This window comes from Balaenoptera borealis (genome assembly GCF_965194805.1).
Source record: "Balaenoptera borealis genome assembly, chromosome: 8".
Taxonomy (NCBI): Eukaryota; Metazoa; Chordata; class Mammalia; order Artiodactyla; family Balaenopteridae; genus Balaenoptera; species Balaenoptera borealis.
The window spans coordinates 80,861,805-80,885,402 of record NC_138865.1 but is presented as its reverse complement, the minus strand read 5'-3'; the positions used below and the strand labels follow the sequence as shown (position 1 = coordinate 80,885,402).

General features: G+C 44.4%; 1 protein-coding gene across 6 annotated transcripts in view; it reads right to left on the bottom strand.

Moving 5' to 3' along the window:
- The window catches only part of LOC309633083 (phosphoserine aminotransferase), a 50,945-nt gene extending 28,221 nt beyond the window's left edge, over positions 1 to 22,724 (bottom strand). The window contains exons 1-2 of one of the 6 annotated variants that reach the window (XM_082401487.1): positions 14,003 to 14,133; positions 12,381 to 12,499 (exon numbers count right to left, since the gene is read on the bottom strand). In XM_082401487.1, the coding sequence (XP_082257613.1) occupies positions 12,381 to 12,458 (78 nt within the window). In that variant the 5' untranslated portion in view covers positions 12,459 to 12,499; positions 14,003 to 14,133. Of the gene's footprint in view, positions 1 to 971; positions 1,228 to 1,527; positions 1,685 to 12,380; positions 12,500 to 14,002; positions 14,134 to 22,523 lie in introns of those variants that run through there. The other 5 variants (XM_082401484.1, XM_082401489.1, XM_082401485.1 and 2 more) reach the window with 5 other exon arrangements.
- Positions 22,725 to 23,598: the final 874 nt, after the last annotated feature.

Genomic DNA, 23,598 nt, shown 5'->3' with positions numbered 1-23,598 from the left:
AAGTTTGCAAAGCTTCTCTAATCCTTATACTTCAATTAAATCAAGAAGACACATAAATAGCAACATCTGCCCCCCCCCCCACCGCCAGCTTGGAGAGCACATAGGAGGGCATAAATCCTCCCAGGAAAATAAATAATAAGTAATTGTACTACTGATAACAACTGCCTTTATAATAAATGCAGAACAAATTACACAGGAAACAAATGCGCAGAAGACTCCAAAACACAGAGAGGGAAAAAACGGTGAGGGTAGAGGAAACGTTTGCACAGCTCTGGCAGGGAATCTCACCTAAAACAGAACGCAATAACTAAGAAAAAACGAAGCCCTGTACTCTCAGCTCCTAAAAGCGCTGCCCCCAGAAAAGCAAAATGTCCTTTCCTTTCTACAATTGTAAGATTCTCTGTTCTCATCACAACACAGAGAAGTCTCTGTCCCAGGGAGATTCTACTCAGTTCAACAGCAGATAATTGTAAAGCACTTGGCTATGCCCCATGTTGCTACAACATATCATCAGAGTCATCCTGGTTAGAAAAATAAAAATGTAACAGCAGCGGCAGGGGTCAGCGCGTCCAAGGCACAGTAGAGACTTGGCCTCCTTCACAGCTCGGGCGGTGGGAGGGGAGAATGGATGTGGAGGGAGTGGGTTTTGGAGGTTAGGGGAGGAGCCGGAACCCGGCTGGGGGCTGGGAAGGCAGGGAGTAAGTTCCACTTGCACTCGAAAGGTCTGGTAATGGCCCAGGGGAGAATTCAGTCATTCATTTGCTCCAGAACAAAGTGAACCGAACTGGGCTAGCAGCCCAAGGCCTACCAGAATTTGAATATTAGAATGCCTTTAGGGGACACTCCAGTTGAAAAAAACAAAAACAATCTACGCGTGAAACAGAGAGGAGAAAAAAGGCTTTAGGGACGGGTGGGGTATCTGAGAGACAAGGAGGGAAAGCCTGGCCTGGACTGAAGGCTTTTAAATTTACATTTCTGAAAAGCAATGTTTCCAAGTTCTGGCTAAAGGCAACACTGCTTCCGAGGGGTCGTGCGCGGGCCTCCAGTTTGCAGTTCCCTCCAGTTAACGCAATCCTCATTCACCATTCATTCACAGTGTCCATTCACGCATCCACTCAACACTGCCTGGTTCGCAGCACTGCGGGACGAGGCGAACGCAGAGTTGAGAGCTTTTTCTTTTCCGCCGCGCCCCCGGCCCGGCCGGATTGAAGGCACAGCGCCGGAGTTTGCAGGTGCGCAGCGCAGCGAGCCAGCACTCCCCGGCCGGCCGAGTTCTGCACGCGGCGCACCCGTAGCCGGCGCCAGCGACAGCTGCACAAGCAAGCCTCGCCGAGGTCCTTCCCTAATGTATTCTTCTAGAGGCCCACCCACGATAGATCGTAAACTGGGAGTGCACGCCAGTGCAGAGCGTTCGGGGAACTCCGGGCAGGGGGTGGGGATCCGGGAGCCCCGGGCAGGGATGCACAGCCACCCACGCGCCTGCTCCCGCCCGGACCGCCCTGCCGGCGCGCGCTAGGGGGGACTTACCGAGCGCGGCAGTTTGGCTGGCCCGGGCCCGAAGTTGACCACCTGCATCAGGGAGTCCATGGTGCGGAAGCGGGAACTGGGAGTCTGCTGGAAAGGACCGATCGCGTGGGCAGCGCAAGTCTGCAGCCGGCGCCGACTCCGTGCTTTCTTCCAGCGCCGAGCCGGCGCCCCCATTGGCCCGCGCTGTCGCTGGCCCTGCGCTGATTGGTTCGCGCAACGGGGCTCGCATCCCCATTGGTCGTGCTCCCCAGTCGAGACTCGAGAGCAGTTGCTCCTCCTCGCGTTTACTGTTTCAACCCATTTTGATCAATGCAAGGCGCGCGGGAGATTGCACCAGCCAGGCGGCTCGGCTGCGCGCCCACCGGAGAACCTTGGGCGGCGAGAGGAGGCTACCCCTGCCAACTTGCGTTGGTGCTTCTGCACGCTTCATGAGGCGCTTTCCAGTCCTCCAACGCGGACCCTAGCCCCTCTCTCTGGGCTGCACTGGGAGATGGCGGAGTAAATCACCCCTCACCCCCATCCTCACCAGACCCTGCACTGGGCTCTTGCATTTGTTTGAACCAGCGGTCATTAATTCACCAAACTTTCCTAAGCACCCCCATGGGCGCCAGATACTCCAGGGGGGAGGAAGGGCCCCCAAGGATGGAATTGCAGGGTGAACTATGGGCCGGGGGTGGGTGCGTGGGGCATGAGGTTCTCTGCAAAACACCAAGGGGCCAAGGGTTAAAGCAGGATTAAGGGATGGAGGCGGCCAAGGACACTGAGAGAAGCCTTGGCCTGGGAAGCCTAGATGCTTCCCAGGCAAGTCCTTTTAAGTTGCTGATTCTCAATTTCCCCTCGGGAAAAGAGCGAGTTGGAACCTGGCAATACCTCTCAGGTTGTGTAGGCGCTGACAAACTGAGTTTAGAAACGTGAGTAGATATTAACAAGAACGCGATACCCCTGAGGAGCCTCAGCCCAAGCCAGGGGAGAGGCCCAGAGCCAGGCCGGGCGCAGAGCCAGCGCGGCTCCAACTTTTCCACAGAAGTGTTCTTCTCAGAAGAACTCCAGTGGAGATCCACATGGGGTTCTGAAAGAGGGAGGTCCCCTTCCTGCGAGAAAAAAGTTCCTTTGAAGTCTGGAATTTCATCATTTTTTTGAAATGTGAATTTTGCCTTTTACTCCTTAATTTAACCCAGTTTCTTATAAAAATATTTTCCCAAATCTTTGAGCAAAAGAGATGCGCCAGGAATACACACAGTGCCTGTCCTGGGGCTTTCCATCACACCAGCCAGCGTCAACCACCTCAGTTTGAAAAGATTTGTAAACTGACAGGGCTAGGACTTTTGTTTGCTTTTTTGTGGTATGTGGGAGGGATGGGGCTGGGATAGGAGGCACTGCTTTAGGTTTGGGAGGTGGAGGGCAAAGTTTCTAGAAAAAGCTGAAATGAACAAGGTCACCGCCTTCCTCAGCACCTTCATTTAGACAATTGCAAAACTGAGTAGAGGGTATGAACGTCAGTCCATAAACTCAGGTGTGCAAGAATTGTCACATATCCATTATTGTATATAATGACTTAGTGTAGACCCCCTAGCAGCTAATCTACCAAGGGAGTGGGGGAGTTAGCCTTCCTCCTTCCTGGAGTCCTTAATCCCAGGGATTTACACAGTCCTGTGGTATGGGATAGGGAGGGAAGCATTCATCCATTTGGTCCTCCTTCCCCAGAAAATGTGGCTGAGTTTTCTCCACTGTTGAAGTCTGTATGCTGCTTCAGTAAATTAGCTCTCTACCACTTTTGTGACCCACTGAGGAACACAGGAAATTTGGGTGGGGTCAGGGTGGCTGTCATCCCATCTGCCAAGACATGCCATGTAGTCATTCCTCTGAGGGCCTTGCAGTTTCCTAGATGATATTACAGGGAAGTAAGGCACACAGACCCTCTGCCCAGGGACATGCTGACCTCTGTCTCTCTCTCTCTTCCAACTGAAGGAAATCTCTTTTTCATTCTAAGAAGAATCCATCTCTTTGTATGTTTCTTCCTCACATTCTGTCCACAGACACCTTAAGCCGGGGCCACTTAGGGATAGAAAGACAGTGGCTAAGATTGTGGTGAACTGAAACGCACACGCCCATTTGTGGCAGAGTTGCACCAGCCCACCATACATTTATGCCTCCCCTTCCATGGAGCCTCTGTCAGGCTCCACATTTCACAGCACCCCTTGCATCAAGGCAGGTCATATGCCTGGAACCCACCAATGGAATGAAACAGAGGATGTCACTTTCAAACCAAGGTGGTTGAGGATAGCGTGCTTCTCCACTGCCTTTTTCCCATTCCACAGGCTGAAATCAAAGAATCCAAGGCCCTTGGGGATGGTGGAGACACAGAAAGGAAGGAGCCCCAGTCTCTGAATTACCTGCTCCGGCCTCGTTGTACATGAGTGAGAAATCAACTTCTCCTGGGTTATGCCACTGAAATCTGAAGGGCTATGTTATCCTAACTAATACACCATTGTAAATGCAACAGCTGCAGCTCAGATCCAGCTGGTTGTTGCCAGGTGAGGCAACCAAGGTTGCTCAAGCTATCTTCCCATATTTAAAGAGAAACCAGAAACCCAGATTTTTATGTGAAATTTCACAACTTTTAAACATCTACACATTTCAGACAACACTGTACAGATCAATATTGTGAGGGGTCACACCTAGCTTCCCTGCAGGCCTGATTCAGCCTGCTGGTCGCCAGCTCTCCTTCTAAGGACTGCTTTATAGTATTCTGTCACGTATTTCCCCTCATTCAGCACGGAACACCCTTCCTCTCCCTGCCTGAGTAAGGGAACAGGAAAAGGGAAGACACTGGGGAAAATATAACCTTAAAATATTATTCTGTCACCCTTGCCTATTCTGCAGTGCAGGTGTATAAAGATAGCTCAGGGAACCCCTGCATTTCACGTGGGCCCCTCCCCTCCTAGTAGATTCTCCTGAAATGTATATTTTGTAAATATCAGTTTTTCACAGGTATTATTTATTGAGCCCTTACTATGTGTGAAAGCTGGACTTCGCTGCCATTTCCAGTCAGATTGGTGTCCTGTTTAGAGGGGAGTAGGAAGAGAAGAGAAGGCAACTCTGAGGAAGGAAGAAACCTATTGGAAATGAGGTGAGGTTATTTCTGCTGCCCTTTTGGTAGCTGGAGATGAAGATCCTTTTTCCTTATTATTATTTCCAGAGAAAATGGGGAATGGGGCGAGGGAGTCATCACAGTTTATGTAGCAAAAGAAATTAAAAGTCACAATCCTATTACACTCTTCATTCTGACCCCAACTGATAGGAAAATATATCTGTCCTACTCAGTGTATTACCTCAGTTTATTTCCTCACCCTAGTTTCTTACTGTGATAAAATATACATAAAATATACCATTTAAACCATTTTTAAATGTACAATTCAGTGGCATTCGTACATTCACAGGGTTGTGCAACCATCACCACCATCCATCTCCAGAACTTTTTCACCTTCCCTAACTGAAACTCTGTCTGTACCCATTAAACAATGTCCCCATTCCCCCTCTCCCAGCCCCTGCAAACCACCATTCAACTTTCGGTCTCTGAATTTGACTGCTCTAAGTGAAACGGAACAGGACCCTGTGGGGCCTTCCCGGGGACTGACCCCTGTGTCCCCTGCCTCTTGTTTGTAGAAAAGCTTTAGGCACCTAGGCCTTCCCCGAGTTCCAAAGGGCAATTTTAATATCAGAGAAGTGAGAAAATGCAGAAACAAAAGAAAGCAGTCAAGCAAGACAAAATAATTTATCCATAAAACAAAGTCAAGGACCTTTAGTTCCTCCTCAAGGGCTGTAGATAATATCCTGAGTCATATCCTTGAATTGTTTTGCAGATGCTAAAGCCCCCACCAGGCGGGAGAAGTTAACTGCACGCTGCCCACCAGCACATAGAGCCCAGACTGGTTGGAACCACAAGGTTGATGACCGACATTCCCAAAACATCACCCTGTTGCCCTCCCACCCCATCAGTCAGGCAAGGTGATCACCTATAACCCTCAGCCCTAATGTTGCCTTTAAAAACCCTTCCCTGAAAGCCATCTGGGAGTTCAGGTCTTTTGAACATTAGCTGCTTATTCTCCTTGCTTGACACTTTGCAATTAATGCTATACTTTCCTTCACCACAGATGGGTGTCAGTAAACTAGCTTTGCTGCGTGTCGGGTGACTGAACCCAAATTTGGTTCGGTGATAAAAGTATCTCCTATAAGTGGAACATACAGAATTTGTTTTTTGTGACCAGCTTATATCACTTAGCACAATGCCTTCAAGGCTCACACATTTTGCTTTTTTAAAAAAATTTATTTAATAGACTATTTTTTAGAGCAGTTTTAGGTTTGCAGCAAAATTGAGAGGAAAGTACAGAGATTTCCCTCTACCTCCCACCTCTCCCTACACACACATAACCTCCCCCATTATCAATATCCCCTACTGGAGTGGTACATTTGTTACAACCGATGAACCTACATTGACACATCATTATCACCCAAAGTCCACAGCTTGCATTAGGGCTCACTCTTGGTGTTGCACATTCTGTAGGTTTGGACAAGTGTATAATGTATCCATCATTATAGTATCATACAGAGTAGTTTCACTGCCTAAAAATCCTCTGTGCTCTGCCTGTTCATCCCTCAATTCCCCCTTTTTGCTTCATTTCTAAATAATCAGTATAGAGAGCATTCCACCACAAGATTCACACAAGTAAAATCTCTAAGGGGATCATTTCAAGAGAAGTGATGTCTATGGACCAGTGGGCAACATTACACAGGGAACCGAATACTGCTTATATCTCCTGACATCCTAAAAAGATTCTGATATAGAAAAAGCACCAAGATTTTTTTAACCTGAAAATGTATTCATTTCACTACTTTTTTTTTTTAAAGGAAAGGAACAAAACTCCTGGCACCATCTCTCTAGCTGTAGACACACTATTCATCACACCCAGCACCCTGGCCCTGGTCATATACATATGCAGTTTTTGGATCAGCACTATTCACCTGAGCTATCTCATTCATTCCAGGGTCCCACGTGGAAGCATGAAAATGGACCACAGAACACTTGTTTAATCACCTGTCCAAAGTCTATGTGTGCCTACAATAGAAACCATCATCTCAGGGTTTTATTTCGTTTTGTTTTTTATAAATTTATTTATCTATCTATCTATCTATCTGTCTATCTTTGGCTGCATTGGGTCTTCGTTGCTGTGCGTGGGCTTCCTCTAGTTGCGGCAAGCTGGGGCTACTCTTCATTGTGGTGCACAGGCTTCTCATTGCAGTGGCTTCTTTTGTTGCGGAGCACAGTCTCTAGGTGTGTGGGCTTCAGTAGTTGTGGCACACAGGCTCAGTAGTTGTGGCTCGCAGGCTCAGTAGGTGTGGCTCACAGGCTCTAGAGCGCAGGCTCAGTAGTTGTGGCGCACGGGCTTAGTTGCTCTGTGGCATGTGGGGTCTTCCCTCCCGGCCCAGGGATCGAACCCGTGTGCCCTGCATTGGCAGGCGGATTCTTAACCACTGTGCCACCAGGGAAGCCCCATCATCTCAGTTTTAAGATGACTTTTGTAGTGTTAATAATCTGGTGGTAGTTTTGTTCTTTCCTTTTCTTTCTGGGGGCAGATCAAATACTAAGACAAAGGAAGGAGACAGAGCAAAGCCAGGGATATTGGGGGCGGGGGATGGGTGGAGCCAGTGCAGGACTTGGATCTTCCTGCTTCTCCCCTTTTTCTCATACTCCAAACTCCGAAGGACCACACACACTGCTTCAGAAATAAACAGTGATTGTGATTTAATTTATTTTTTGGCTTATGTTTGGTACAGGAAGGCAGCAAAGATTAATACAAAAATAACAAGAATTCAAATTCAAAGCTGCCATGGGTGAGAGCCGTTTCTGTAATCACAGAAATGAAATGGAAGAAGAGCAAGGCAGGCACTGTGGCTGGAGAGGAGTGACTGGGAACAAGGGGAAGACTGGTTCAACGTGTCATGGTTTATGTATATGGCGAACAGACTTTTTAATGACATAGAAATATTCCAGTAAAAAAAAAAAAAAAAAAAAAAGCTCACCTCTTTGGAGTCACAATACTCAAATGTAGACAAATTTATAGCCCCTAACAAAACATTAACAAATGCATTCAGACTCATTCATTCATTCATTCAACAAATACTGCATTCTTACCATGTATTACATAGAATGCAGGCACAGTCCCTGCCCTCCTGGAGCTTCTGGTGTTTGATATGTTTATATAGAATTCTTCTATATTTTACCAGTGCCATCTGCCCAAAGAGGCCTGCCCTGGACACCCTAATGTGAAAGCCTCCCCCTCCATGCCTAGTGCTCCTGAGATCTCTTACTCTGCGAACATCTCTTCTTTCCATAGCACAAATCACCTCTAACATGCTACATAATTGGTTCATTTATTATGTGTATTGTCTGTGTGGTAGCATGTAAGCTCTGTGAGGGCAGGGCTTTTTTCTGGTTGGTTTACTAATACACCTAGAACAGTGCCTAGCCCAGGTAAACTCACAATAAAGATCTGTTGAGCGAAAGACTGAATTTATAAATACGGATCTACTGTGGTACATTTCCTAAAGCAAAGAAAGGTGTGTCCCAAAGTTGAAGTCTTCACCTCTAGCGACAGAAAACCGCTTGCCATAATTAATGAATTACCCCCACCCCATTCTGCAAGGTTTCAGAGGAGGTTTTATCTTTTCTCATTGTCTTATTCAGTCTCTTAGCAAGTCTGTTCTACTTCCAAAATTTTCTCCAGTCCATCTACTTCTCTCTATCACCTGCCTAGTCCAGGCTCCCATGGGCTGTTCTAGATTCCTAGACCTGCTTTCCTTGCATTCACTTTGCCCCCCTTAGAATCCATTCTCCAAACAGCAGCAAGTCATCTTTTAAAAACATGCATGGAGTATATCATGTAACTGCCCTGCTAAAGTCCTCTAACAGCTTGCCATTACATTTAGAACCGCACTCCTAATGGGCCCACAAGACCCCCCTGACCTGGTCCTTGGTCACCTCTCGGCTCAGCCCTTGACTTGCTCAATCTCCAAACTGTTCCTTCAGTCCCAGGACCCTCTCAGGCTCCTTCCCTCCCCAGCATTCTCTCCCTCCAACCTCCCCAAGGCTGGCTCTGCCCATCTCTGTCCATTTTAGGCTCCATCTTGTCAAATCTTGCCTGACCTCGTTATCAAAAGTACCCCCAGGGCTTCCCCGGTGGCGCAGTGGTTGAGAATCTGCCTGCCAATGCAGGGGACACGGGTTCGAGCCCTGGTCTGGGAAGATCCCACATGCCGTGGAGCAACTGGGCCCGTGAGTCACAGTTACTGAGCCTGCGCGTCTGGAGCCTGTGCTCCGCAACAAGAGAGGCCGCGATAATGAGAGGCCCGCGCACCGTGATGAAGAGTGGCCCCCGCTTGCCGCAACTAGAGAAAGCCCTCGCACAGAAACGAAGACCCAACACAGCCATAAATTAAAAAAAAAAAAAAGGTACCCCCAGCCCACCCTCCAGTTCCTCATCGTCTTATTTCCTGGGCCATTTCTCTCATAACTTGCCAGTCTCTGAAATACTCATATACTTATTCATTATCCACCCTAGAATGTACTTCTTCTGAGAGCTGAGACTTTGCCTGCCTTATGTACGGCTATACCCCAGCATGAGGTATGGTACTTCTAGAATGACTATAAAGGGCAGGAAGAAAGAAATGACATTGCTGACAGTCTTTGTTGCTGAGAGAAAGAGATTATTATTTTTCTAGAACTTTCCATAGTGAATATTCAAAACTTAATCAACTTTTAAAAAGTTGGTTATTTTTAAATAGTGGGGTGAGGAGAGGCATAAGACTACCAAGAAGCCCTGGCGATCCTGGGATGCCACTTTGCAGCTTTGGAGAGCCTGTGACTGCTGAGGCCCATCCTCCCACCAGGTGTTTCTGCTGAGGCTGAAAGGCTGGTCGCTGCATCAAGTACTAACACGTCGTCCTGCAGTTAGAATTCTAGGTCAGTGTTTTCACTGACGATGGAATCCCTTCTATCCAACTGACACTGGATCCAATCCCACTTCTCTGACTTTGCACAACTACCTAAAGTTTACGACGGGTCTTGGCGAGTTGCAAGTTGTTGAAGGGATGTGTTTTATGGGGGAAGAAGAGGTAGTTAGAGGAGCAGGGCTGGGGGGTGGGGGTGGGTAGTGTACAACTGTTTCTCAAACTCACAGAGCTGGAAGGAATCTTGGAATGTGATCTAGAATCATCTATTCACACATTCTGAGAACCAGTCTCTCCCAGCATTGTCCTGGAGTGGTGGGCAGGAAAATTACATTCCCCTATAAGTCAGCACAAAGCCATTCCCAGAGGATTGCCCAGAGATTGGGGTGGAGGCTTGAAGAACTGGGGAGTGGGATGAAATTATCACCATCTTTATATTAAGGCTGTCTACCTATATCAAAATAAGAATTATTTTCAGCGTGTCACACACGTTTTTGGGTATCTGTTATCAATTTCAAATTGTAGAGCTCAGGAACTTAGTGCAACTCCTTCACTTTCTGATGAGGAAAATGGTCCAAGTGGTGAAGTGATACTGTCGGGGTGGAAGTGATGCTGTCTCTGTGACCTGCTTCTAATCTGTTCTCCCATTTCACAGAAGGAAAGGCTGAAACCCAGCTCACGGATCTGTCTAGGGTCACCAAGAATCGGGTGAATCAGACCAAGGAGAGGACACCAAACCATCGTCCTTCTATTCCAGAGTATGACCCTTCTACTTCCCCGCTTATTAAAATGATTTAAAGCTGTCAGGAAAGTCATTTAAATGCTCCCAGGAGAGAGCAAACTCAGAGAACTAGAACTGAACCTGAGCAACAGACAAGATCTAAAAACTGAAGTGTGTGGGCAGAGGAGGCCACCACATGGGTGCCCTGGGATGCTGCCACTCCCTCAGTAACAGGCTGCATCCTCTCAGGACAGCAGGCAAGGCTGCAGACAGCATTCCTGTGACTTTTTACCGGTGCTGGTTCCTAGTCTGCCGGCCCCAGAGTTGATCCATGATATCTCAAGCAGCCTTGGTTAAGCTTTTCCATTTTTCTCTGTAGATCTCTGGTCCCTTTTCACCCTAAGCTACTTCTCACCTCTTTTCATTCGTTTATCTCCAAGTTAGCTGTTGCCATCTTGCTAGTCCTCAATCTTTCTGCAACTGCTCAGTGCCACAGGTACATTTTAAATCATCCTTAAGGGGACGGCTCAGAGGAGAAGCTTTCTGACCGGTTTGCAATATAATTTTTTTTGCAATATAAATTTTGAGATGCGTTTATATAGAAGGCCCAGCATTTGGGAGATTCTCTCTTCTTCCCTATTTTTTTTTAAAGTTTTTGTTTATTTATTTATTTATTTATTGGCTGCTGCGTTGGGTCTTAGCTGCCCCACAGCATGTGGGATCTTAGTTCCCTGACCAGGGATTGAACCCACATCCCCTGCATTGGAAGGCGGATTCTTTACCACTGGACCACCAGGGAAGTTCCTTCCCTATTTTTTGAACTTCACTTGTTTACACACTGTTTTGGTCCCTGGAGACACATATGGTACTTTGCCTTTGTTTTCCTAGATCTCCTTACACAAGAAAAATGTGAATAGCATTTGTTGTTCCAAAATGGTTTTCTTCTTTTTTTCAGTTTTCCTGAGGCAAATGTAACATATGAGCGCTTTAAAATATTCAGGCCTTCTAAAAATTCAGAGTGTAGACAGAGAATGTCCAAACTTCAAGACAATTTTAGTTTAGGTATATATTTTGAATTGATAATATATTCATATGATTCAAAAGTTGAACATATAAAAGGTGTACAGTGAAAATGTCCTAGTCTTCTACCCCTCTAGGTCCCACCCCGTCTCCACTCGTAGCCACTTTTATTAGTTGCTTTAGTATCTTTCCAGAGTTTCTTTAGCAAATATAAGCAAATACAAATATATAATTATTTCCTCCCTCCCTTTTACACAAAAGGTAGCACACTACATGCACTTCTTTGCATCTTGCTTTTTAAATTTTACAGCAGAGCAAAATTTGGTTTAGAATGTAAAGTAACCAGAAATAAGCAGGCTTCCCTGATAGCGTAGTGGTTAAGAATCCGCCTGCTGATGCAGGGGACATGGGTTTGAGCCCTGGTCCGGGAAAATCCCACATGCCACGGAGCAACTAAGCCCACGTGCCACAGCTACTGAAGCCTGCGCGCCTAGAGCCCGTGTTCCACAACAAGGGAAGCCACCGCAATGAGAAGCCCACGCACCACAACGAAGAGTAGCCCCCCTCGCCACAACTAGAGAAAGCCCGCGTGCAGCAATGAAGACCCAACTCAGCCAATAAATAAATAAATAAATTTATATTAAAAAAAAAAAAAAGAAACCAGAAATAAAAGGCCATATACACATGTGTGCATACACACACATGGACACACACACTTCTTTTTTTGGTATAACTAAGCAGGATAAATTAATTGAGCCAGTAATTGTTCAGCCTGCTCCTCCTTATGGGCCTTAGGAGAAGGTCTGATGTTCCATTTCTGATGCAACAGTTTTGGATGAGAAGATCCTGTTCGACAGATAATAGCAGAAGATGGGGGCAGGTGAGCCCATCTAAGAGCCAGAACTGCTCAGGTTCATGCTTTGCTTATTCAAAGACATTGAGACTCAACTCTTTTAGGGCCAACCAAAACTGGGGATGCCTCTCTGAGGTGATTCTTTTTATCACCAGGAAAGAGAAATCACAGCACACGGAGAGACAGAAATTGGGAAATGGGCTGCTTCTTTATTCCCTGTAAATACAATGTCAGTACAATTACAGAACTCACCATCTGTCTGAGAGTGAGACTTTTCAACAGTCCAAACCATGCCAGGGTGCAAAGCTGGTGAAGTTCACTCCTTATCATGTGGCCAACCAGGGAGTATGCTTAGAAGTTCAGTCACGCCTCTGAAAACATAACTGTTCGGAGAAATCCTCCCAATTTGTTATTTCTCCCAACACAAAAACTAAAATTTCATGGTGTCAACCAATCACAATCTTCCTTAACTTCTTTTGGATGCGTGTGCACATACACGCACACACACACACACACACATATTTATTTCAAAGGAACAACCAAGCCTATTTTTCCAGAGGGACTTAGCCCTTTCAAGAAACACCACATTATTCTCCTTCGTCACAACACAGACAAGCTATTTCCTGAAAGGAACACAGAAACTCTAGTGCATTTTGCTTAAGAACAATAGTCCCAGTTCTGTTAAAAACATCTTATATGTTTATGTTGGGGGAACTCAGACCTACACAGGGAATTTTCCCAAGAGTCTTCCATACTAGCAACTCAAACCACTCTTCAATCAGCATAACTCAGCTTCTGGCTACATATCTTTTCCATCTTTGGCCATTTCTACCCTGCAGCAAAACATCAGCCAGTGACAGCATCCAACTTTGGGACCAGAATATTTGGAGGACAGTTTGAGATTCTTCTTTCTTTTGCTTCTTTACACCCTATACTGTCAATAAATAGCTGGCTAAGTCAATTTAACTGGGGAGATATAGGGTATGCTATTTTTCTCTGTTTTACCTTCTCTAGCCAACTCAGGAAGAACAAAAGTTAAACCCTGTTAAAGAAGTGAGCAAGGGACTTCCCTGGTGGTCCAGTGGTAAAGAATTTGCCTTACAATGCAGGGGACCCAGGTTCGATCCCTGGTCAGGGAACTAAGAGCCCACGTGCCGTGGGGCAACTAAACCCATGTGCCTCAACTAGAGCCCGCACACCCTGGAGCCTGCATGCCACAACTAGGGAAGAGAAAAAAACCCATACGCCACAACTAGAGAGAAGCCCGCCCACCACAACAAAGAGCACGTGCACTGCAACAAAAGACCCTGCATATGCCTCAACAAAGATCCTGCGGGCTGCAACTAAGACCCAACACAGCCAAAAATAAATTAAATAAATAAAGGGAGATTGGGTCAAGATGGCGGAGTAGAAGGACATGCTCTCACTCCCTCTTGCGAGAACACCAGAATCACAACTAACTGCTGAACAATCATCGACAGGAAGACACTGGAACTCACCAAAAAAGATACCCCACATCCAAAGACAAAGGAGAAGCCACAGTGAGATGGTAGGAGGGGCGCAATCACAATAAAATCAAATCCCATAACTGCAGGGTGGGTGACTCACAAACTGGAGAACACTTATACAACAGAAGTCCACCCACTGGAGTGAAGGTTCTGAGCCCCACGTCAGTCTTCCCAACCTGGGGTCTGGCAACGGGAGGAGGAATTCCTAGAGAATCAGACTTTGCAGGCTAGCGGGATTTGATTGCAGGACTTCGACAGGACTGAGGGAAACAGAGACTCCACTCTTGGAGGGCACACACAAAGTAGTGTGCACATCGGGACCCAGGGGAATGAGCAGTGACCGCATAGAGACTGAACCAGACCTACCTGCTAGTGTTGGAGGGTCTCCTGCAGAGGCAGGGGGTGGCTCTGTCTCACCGAGAGGACAAGGACACTGGCAGCAGAAGTTCTGGGAAGTACTCCTTGGCGTGAGCCCTCCCAGAGTCCGCCATTAGCCCCACCAAAGAGCCCGGGTAGGCTCCAGTGTTGGGTCACCTCAGGCAAAACAACCAACAGGGAGGGAACCCAGCCCCACCCATCAGCACACAAGTAGATTAAAGTTTTACTGAGCTCTGCCCACCAGAGCAACACCCAGCTCTACCCACCACTAGTCCCTCCCATCAGGAAACTTGCACAAGCTTGTTAGAGAGCCTCATCCACGAGAAGGCCGACAGCAGAAGCAAGAACAACAATCCTGCAGCCTGTGGAACAAAAATCACATTCACAGAAAGACAGAAAAGATGAAAAGGCAGAGGGCTATGTACCAGATGAAGGAACAAGATAAAACCCCAGAAAAACAACTAAATGAAGTGCAGATAGGCAACCTTCCAGAAAAAGAACTCAGAATAATGATAGTGAAGATGATCCAGGACCTCGGAAAAAGAATGGAGGCAAAGTTCGAGAAGATGCCAGAAATGTTTAACAAAGATCTAGAAGAATTAAAGAACAAACAAACAGAGATGAACAATACAATAACTGAAATGAAAAATACACTAGAAGGAATCAGTAGCAGAATAACTGAGGCAGAAGAACGGATAAGTGACCTGTAAGACAGAATGGTGGAATTCACTGCTGTGGAACAGAATAAAGAAAAAAGAATGAAAAGAAATGAAGACACCCTAAGAGACCTCTGGGACATCATTAAATGCAACAACATTTACATTATAGGGGTCCCAGAAGGAGAAGAGAGAGAGAAAGGACCCGAGAAAATATTTGAAGAGATTATGGTCGAAAACTTCCCTAACATGGGAAAGGAAATAGCCACCCAAGTCCAGGAAGCACAGAGAGTCCCATACAGGATAAACCCAAGGAGAAACATGCCGAGACACACAGTAATCAAATTGGCAAAAATTAAAGAAAAAGAAAAATTATTGAAAGCAGCAAGGGAAAAACGACAAATAACATACAAGGGAACCCCCATAAGGTTAACAGCTGATTTCCAGCAGAAACTTTACAAGCCAGAAGGGAGTGGCATGATATACTTAAAGTGATGAAAGGGAAGAACCTACAACCAAGATTACTCTACCCGGCAAGGATCTCATACAGATTCGACGGAGAAATCAAAAGCTTTACAGACAAGCAAAAGCTAAGAGAATTCAGCACCACCAAACCAGCTCTACAACAAATGCTAAAGGAACTTCTCTAAGTGGGAAACACAAGAGAAGAAAAGGGCCTACAAAAACAAACCCAAAACAATTAAGAAAATGGTCATAGGAACATACATATTGATAATTACCTTAAACGTGAATAGATTAAATGCTCCAACCAAAAGACACAGGCTTGCTGAATGGATACAAAAACAAGACCCATCTATATGCTGTCTACAAGAGACCCACTTCAGACCTAGGGACACATACAGACTGAAATTGAGGGGATGGAAAAAAATATTTCATGCAAATGGAAATCAAAAGAAAGCTGGAGTAGCAATAATCATATCAGATAAAATAGACTTTAAAATAAAGAATGTTACAAGAGACAAGGAAGGACACTGCATAATGATCAATGGATCAATCCAAGAAGAAGATATAACAATTATAAATATATATGCACCCAACATAGGAGCACCTCAATACATAAGGCAACTGCTAACAGCTATAAAAGAGGAAATCGACAGTAACACAATAATAGTGGGGGACTTTAACTTACACCAATGGACAGATCATCCAAACAGAAAATTAATAAGGAAACAGAAGCTTTAAATGACACAATAGACCAGGTAGATTTCATTGATATTTATAGGACATTCCATCCAAAAACAGCAGATTACACTTTCTTCTCAAGTGTTCATGGAACATTCTCCAGGAAAGATCACATCTTGGGTCACAAATCAAGCCTCAGTAAATTTAAGAAAATTGAAATCATATCAAGCATCTTTTCTGACCACAATGCTATGAGATTAGAAATCAATTACAGGGAAAAAAACGTAAAAAAGACAAACACATGGAGGCTAAACAATACGTTACTAAATAACCAAGAGATCACTGAAGAAACCAAAGAGGAAATCAAAAAATACCTAGAGACAAATGACAATGAAAACACGATGATCCAAAACCTATGGGATGTGGCAAAAGCAGTTCTAAGAGGGAAGTTTATAGCTATACAAGCCTACCTCAAGAAACAAGAAAAATCTCAAATAAAAACTCTAACCTTACACTTAAAGGAACTAGAGAAAGAAGAACAAACAAAACCCAAAGCTAGCAGAAGGAAAGAAATCATAAAGATCAGAGCAGAAATAAATGAAATAGAAACAAAGAAAACAATAGCAAAGATCAATAAAACTAAAAGCTGGTTCTTTGAGAAGATAAACAAAATTGATAAACCATTAGCCAGACTCATCAAGAAAAAGAGGGAGAGAACTCAAATCAATAAAACTAGAAATGAAAAAGGAGAAGTTACAACAGACACCGCAGAAATACAAAGCACCCTAAGAGACTACTACAAGCAACTCTATGCCAATAAAATGGACAACCTGGAAGAAATGGACAAATTCTTAGAAAGGTATAGCCTTCCAAGACTGAACCAGGAAGAAACAGAAAATATGAACAGACCAATCACAAGTAATGAAATTGAAACTGTGATTAAAAATCTTCCAACAAACAAAAGTCCAGGACCAGATGGTTTCATAGGTGAATTCTATCAAACATTTAGAGAAGAGCTAACACCCATCCTCAAAGTCTTCCAAAAAATTGCAGAGGAAGGAACATTCCCAAACTCATTCTATGAGGCCACCATCACCCTGATACCAAAACCAGACAAAGATACTACAAAAAAAGAAAATTACAGACCAATATCACTGATGAATATAGATGCAAAAATCCTCCACAAAATACTAGCAAACAGAATCCAACAACACATTAAAAGGATCATACACCATGATCAAGTGGGATTTATCCCAGGGATGCAAGGATTCTTCAATATACGCAACTCAATCAATGTGACTTACCATATTAACAAACTGAAGAATAAAAACCATACGATCATCTCAATAGAAGCAGAAAAAGCTTTTGACAAAATTCAACACCCATTTATGATAAAAACTCTCCAGAAAGTGGGCATAGAGGGAACCTACCTCAACATAATAAAGGCCATATACGACAAGCCCACAGCAAACATCATTCTCAATGGTGAAAAACTGAAAGCATTTCCTCTAAGATCAGGAACGAGACAAGGATGTCCACTCTCACCACTATTATTCAACATAGTTTTGGGAGTCCCAGCCACGGCAATCAGAGAAGAAAAAGAAATAACAGGAATACAAGTTGGAAAAGAAGAAGTAAAACTGTCACTGTTTGCAGATGACATGATACTATACATAGAGAATCCTAAAGATGCCACCAGAAAACTACTAGAGCTAATCAATGAATTTGGTAAAGTTGCAGGATACAAAATTAATGCACAGAAATCTCTTGCATTCCTATACACTAATGATGAAAAATCTGAAAGAGAAATTATGGAAACACTCCCATTCACCACTGCAACAAAAAGAATAAAATACCTAGGAATAAACCTACCTAGCGAGACAAAAGACCTGTATGCAGAAAACTATAAGACACTGATGAAAGAAATTAAAGATGATACCAACAGATGGAGAGATATACCATGTTCTTGGATTGGAAGAATCAATATTGTGAAAATGACTATACTACCCAAAGCAATCTACAGATTCAATGCAATCTCTATCAAATTACCAATGGCATTTTTTACGGAACTAGAACAAATCATCTTAAAATGTGTATGGAGACACAAAAGGCCCCGAAGAGCCAAAGCAGTCTTGAGGGAAAAAAACGGAGCTGGAGGAATCAGGCTCCCTGACTTCAGACTATACTACAAAGCTACAGTAATCAAGACAATATGGTACTGGCACAAAAACAGAAACATCGATCAATGGAACAAGATAGAAAGCCCAGAGATAAACCCACGCACCTATGGTCAACTAATCTATGACAAAGGAGGCAAAGATAGACAATGGAGAAAAGACAGTCTCTTCAATAAGTGGTGCTGGGAAAACTGGACAGCTACATGTGAAAGAATGAAATTAGAACACTCCCTAACACCATACACAAAAATAAACTCAAAATGGATTAGAGACCTAAATGTAAGACCGGACACTCTAAAACTCTTAGAGGAAAACATAGGAAGAACACTCTTTGACATCAATCAAAGCAAGATCTTTTTTGATCCACCTCCTACAGTAATGGAAATAAAAACAAAAATACACAAATGGGACCTAATGAAACGTCAAAGCTTTTGCACAGCAAAGGAAACCACAAACAAGACGAAAAGACAACCCTCAGAATGGGAGAAAATATTTGCAAACGAATCAATGGACAAAGGATTAATCTCCAAAATATATAAACAGCTCATGCAGCTCAATATTAAAAAAAGAAACAACCCAATCAAAAAATGCACTGAAGACCTAAATAGATATTTCTCTAAAGAAGACATACAGATGGCCAAGAAGCCATGAAAAGCTGCTCAACATCACTAATTATTAGAAAAATGCAAATCAAAACTACAATGAGGTATCACCTCATACCACTTTGAATGGGCATCATCAGGAAATCTACAAACAACAAATGCTGAAGAGGGTGTGGAGAAAAGGGAACCCTCTTGCACTGTTGGTGGGAATGTAAATTGATACAGACACTATGGAGAACAGTATGGAGGTTCCTTAAAAAACTAAAAGTAGAATTACCATATGACCCAGCAATCCCACTACTGGGCATATACCCAGAGAAAACCGTAATTCAAAAACACACATGCACTCCATTGTTCATTGCAGCACTATTTACAATAGCCAGGTCATGGAAGCAACCTAAATGCCCATCGACAGACGAATGGGTAAAGAAGATGTGGTACATATATACAATGGAATATTACTCAGCCATAAAAAGGAACGAAATTGGGTCATTTGTAGAGACGTGAATGCATCCAGAGACTGTCATACAGAGTGAAGTAAGTCAGAAAGAGCAAAACAAATATTGTATATTAACGCATATATGTGGAACCTAGAGAAATGGTACAGATGAACCAGTTTGCAGGGCAGAAATTGAGACACCGATGTAGAGAACAAACATATGGACACCAAGGGGGGAAAGCGGTGGCGGGTGGTGGTGGTGGTGGTGGTGTGATGAATTGGGAGATTGGGATTGACATGTATACACTGATGTGTATGAAATGGATGACTAATAAGAACCTACTGTATAAAAAAATAAATAAAATAAAATTCAAAAATTCAAATAAATATATAAATAATAAATCTAAAAAAATTAAAAAAAGAAGTGAGCAAAACTTGAGCCAAGAACTGAAAGGGGGTTAAAATCAAGAGAACACTCAATAGTGATCCGAGCAGTGAAAAGCTGGAAGAAGGACCTCAGTTCTTGTCTTCTTTGAAGAAAGAATTCAGCAAAGAGACCAAGATTGTGACAAAAATACAAGTGTTTATTACAAACAAAATGAGTGTGAAAGGACACACAGGTGGACTCAGAGTGAGTTATGCACCATAGGGGCAGCTTAGGTTGCTTATATAGGGGCAGTTTTCCAGGTTGTCTCTGGCCAGTCATCTCCATATTTGGTACTGGTGTGCAAGCACATCTCTCAGCCAAGATGGATTCCAGCTGGCATCTTCTCCCTTCTTTTGTCCTTCCTCTAGACTGAGGGCCTTCTCTTCACACATGTCAGGCTGGGAAATCCACAGGAATGCACCCAGTCAGGGCCCAGTGCTCCCACTGGTATCCCATCTCAAAGCCTTAGCAGGAGACCAGGTGCAGCTGCTCAGCCTGGTGCTTATCTCTCTCCTACCTATCTCCTACCTCTATAGCATGAATCAAATTGCAGGTTAGGTATTTGAAAGACTATAAGGGCTGAAAGTGCCCTTCAGATGGTGGTGTCTAGCACCCCATCTTATAGCGGACTAGAAAGTAACTCATCCCAGATCACACAGCATATTAACGGCAGAGGCAGAAACCAGATTGCTCTCCTTTGCTCTTAGACCACTGTTCAAGGGACCATTTCCAGCTACTCCTCATTTCCTTATGGAGGGAAGGCAGTAGACTAATCCTGTCGCTAGTCTATATTCACAGGAACGCTGGGTGGCCTGTGCTCAATTCACTTAGCTACGTCCCTGGACTCTTCTAATTGCAATCGACACAAATCCCGCTCCAACCATCAGAAGGGAAATGAATCCATTTGTTGAACCTGGAAGCAAACCTCAGGGCGGGTGGGAGGGTAAGGCTTGGCTTCAGGGGCAACCTAGACAAGAAACCCACGTGCTGGGACTCTCTTCCCTTGCTTCTGCTGTGAAAATCGTCGTGGAAGGACTACAGGGCCCTTGGGTCTCACGCCCACTCCTGCACTCAGGGGTGCAGAGCAATAGGATTGGTAGCACCCACTGAGTCACAATACTGAAGTGAGGGGGGCCTAGTTCAACCCCAAAAGGGGATGCTCTTGGCAGAAGAAAGGCTGAGGGCTGGGAAGGCAAACATGACATTTCCTCCTCAGCTTCCCCCTCCTTTGCACAGCTGGGCCTGGTGACCTCACCCCAACTCGTGTCAGTGACCAGAATCCTGACACGTTCTGCTGATGTGCCCCGTCCTCCAGACATTCCGGTTCATCACCGTGCAGGCAGACTCCTTAGAGTGAGATACTAGCCCAGCAGAAATCCAAGTTTCAACAGAAAAATCAATAAATAACATTATATTCTGAACCAAAGTTCTAAGTCATATTCCAAAAGAAAGACGTTTTTATTTTTAAATCACTAAGTCCTTATTGCTGCAAATTGCACATGAACTTAAATGGCTAAACTCAGAAGACCATGCATCATTGGAAAATATTTATCACAGGCAAGGACACTTTATTTATCCCAGAGCTTCGGCAAAAAAATCTGTCTTTCCTGCACTCCCTGTCCTGTCATTTCAGATTGAACTTCTGAGATTTATTAGTTTTATTCTTCTCCATTCTTCTCAAAAAGAAGAGAAATTTCACCCTTTCCTTTTGACTGGTTTAAAAAACTACAGAATTGTTTGTTCTGCAAAAATCTCAAGGACTCTTCAGTTCCATGTATGAATTTCTGTGCCACAGATATTTTTCAGCCACAGGATTCCAGAGCTTTCCAATGGCTCACTAGTTTCAAATGATAAGAAGGCCAGGAGCAGCAGACTCTTCCCTCCATGTGAGCGGAGGCTCAGATGTCCTGAGCTGACTCTGCCGTTGGCCACAATTGATTGCTGTAAGAGTTATCCCCAGACCCAAGGGGCGTTCATCAAAAATCTCTTCCAGGATTTTAAGGTGACATACATATAACAAAAAATTTACCATCTTAACCATTTTTAAATGTACAGATCAATAATGTTAAGTACATGCATGTTGTTGTGCAATCTCCAGAACTCTCTTCATCCCACAGAACTGAAATTCCACACCCATTAAACAACTCCCCAGTCCTCCCTTCCCCCAGCCCCTGGCAGCCACCTTTCTGCTTTCTGTCTCTATGACTATGACTACTCCAGGTGCTTCATATAAGTGCAATAACACAGTATTTGTCTTTTTGTGGCTGGCTATTTCACTTAGCATAGTGTCCTCAAGGTTCCTTTTCAGACTCCCTTCTTTAGCATATGTTGTAGCTTATGTCAGAACTTCCTTTCTCTTGAAGGCTGAAGGATATTCCATCGTATGTACATACCACATTTTGTCTACCCATTCATCAGTCAAGAGACACTTGGGTTGCTTCCACCTTTTGGCCATTGTGAATAATGCTGCTATGAATATGGGTGTACAGACACCTCCTTGAGATCCTGCTTTCAATTCTTTTGGGTATGTACCCAGAAGTGGAATTGCTGGATCATATGGTAATTCTATTTTTAAGTTTTTTGAGGAACCGTCATACTATTTTCCACAGCGCCTACCACATTTCACATTCCCACCAATAGTGCACAAGGATTCTAATTTCTCCACATCCTTGCCAATGACTGTTACTTTCATTTTTTGTTTTTTGTTTTATAGTAGCCATCCTAATGGGTGTGATTTGGTTTCCCCAGGATTTTTAACTGGAACTAAGGAAGTCAGTCTCTTCCCATGACAGAAGCTATGGAGGTGAGACTCTTAATTGTCATGTTTCTTGACATGTGAAGGAAGACAGCCTGTGTTGAGTTTTTAGGGCACTTATTAATCCTACCCCTTTCCCCTCCAAAGTTTGGAACCCAATTGAAATCTACTCACAGAAGCCAAATAGACTCCAATAAGGATCAAAATAGCAGTGCCAGTACTTTTCAAGGAGGACTGGAGACTACGACTGAAAGCCAAGTCCAGGCCTGTCTTCCCATTCCTCTTTCCCCACCTAATGGAACTGACTTACCGGCAATGGCAGGCCTGCTCTGCCCACCTTGCGAGAGAGGAAGAGAAGGCCTGGTGGGTATACTGCACAGAAACGCTGCATGCTGCCTAGGGACAGGCAGGGTCCGCAAGAGAACCAGAGGAGGTGCCATGCTTGTGTAACCACCCCTTTGCCGATCTCATCAGCCAGAATAAGCCACTCCTTCATCCTGGAAGCAAAAAGGGAGTCTGAAAAGAAGAATGGAAGCGTAGCCCCCAGAAGCTCTGAGAAGACGTACGCTCATCTTTGTGGGCTTCGGCAGACACACGAAGGGAGGAGGGAATGTCCCCCCCTCCCCTGCCTCCCCAGCAGTTCTAACATTGGGGTGTGCTTGTTTTTACCATCTTTATGGGAGTATAATTGCTTTACAATGGTGTGTTAGTTTCTGCTGTATAACAAACTGAATCAGCTATACATATACATACATCCCCATATCTCCTCCCTCTTGCGTCTCCCTCCCTATCCCACCCCTCTAGGTGGTCACAAAGCACCGAGCTGATCTCCTTGTGCTATGCGGCTGCTTCCCACTAGCTATCTATTTTACATTTGCGAGTGTATATATGTCCATGCCACTCTCTCACTTCGTTCCAGCTTCCCCTTCCCCCTCCCCGTGTCCTTAAGTCCATTCTCTACATCTATGTCTTTATTCCTGTCCTGCTCCTAGGTTCTTCAGAACCTTTTTTTTTTTTTTTTTTTTTAGATTCCATATGTATGTGTTAGCATACGGTATTTAACATTTGGATTTCTTAACAAGTAGGACTCAGCACTGCACAAATGCAGCTGTTCTTCCTGCGAAAGGATGCTGAGTGCATGGCAGCAGGGCTGCTCACCCCTGGTGAGGCTGCTCCCTGACGTCATCACGACTTCTTTGTGAATCCTCCCAAGGTCAGCTATGGGACCTGAAGGCTCTGAAGTGGGTCTGCACAAAACACCAATTAAATTTACTCGAGGCTATCCATGGCCTAGCCTGAAAATTCACTCCCTAATCTGTCTTCCATTTCACATTCTCCCAGGGAGGACATTCAATAGAGCTCACTGGAGATTATGCAAGGAACTC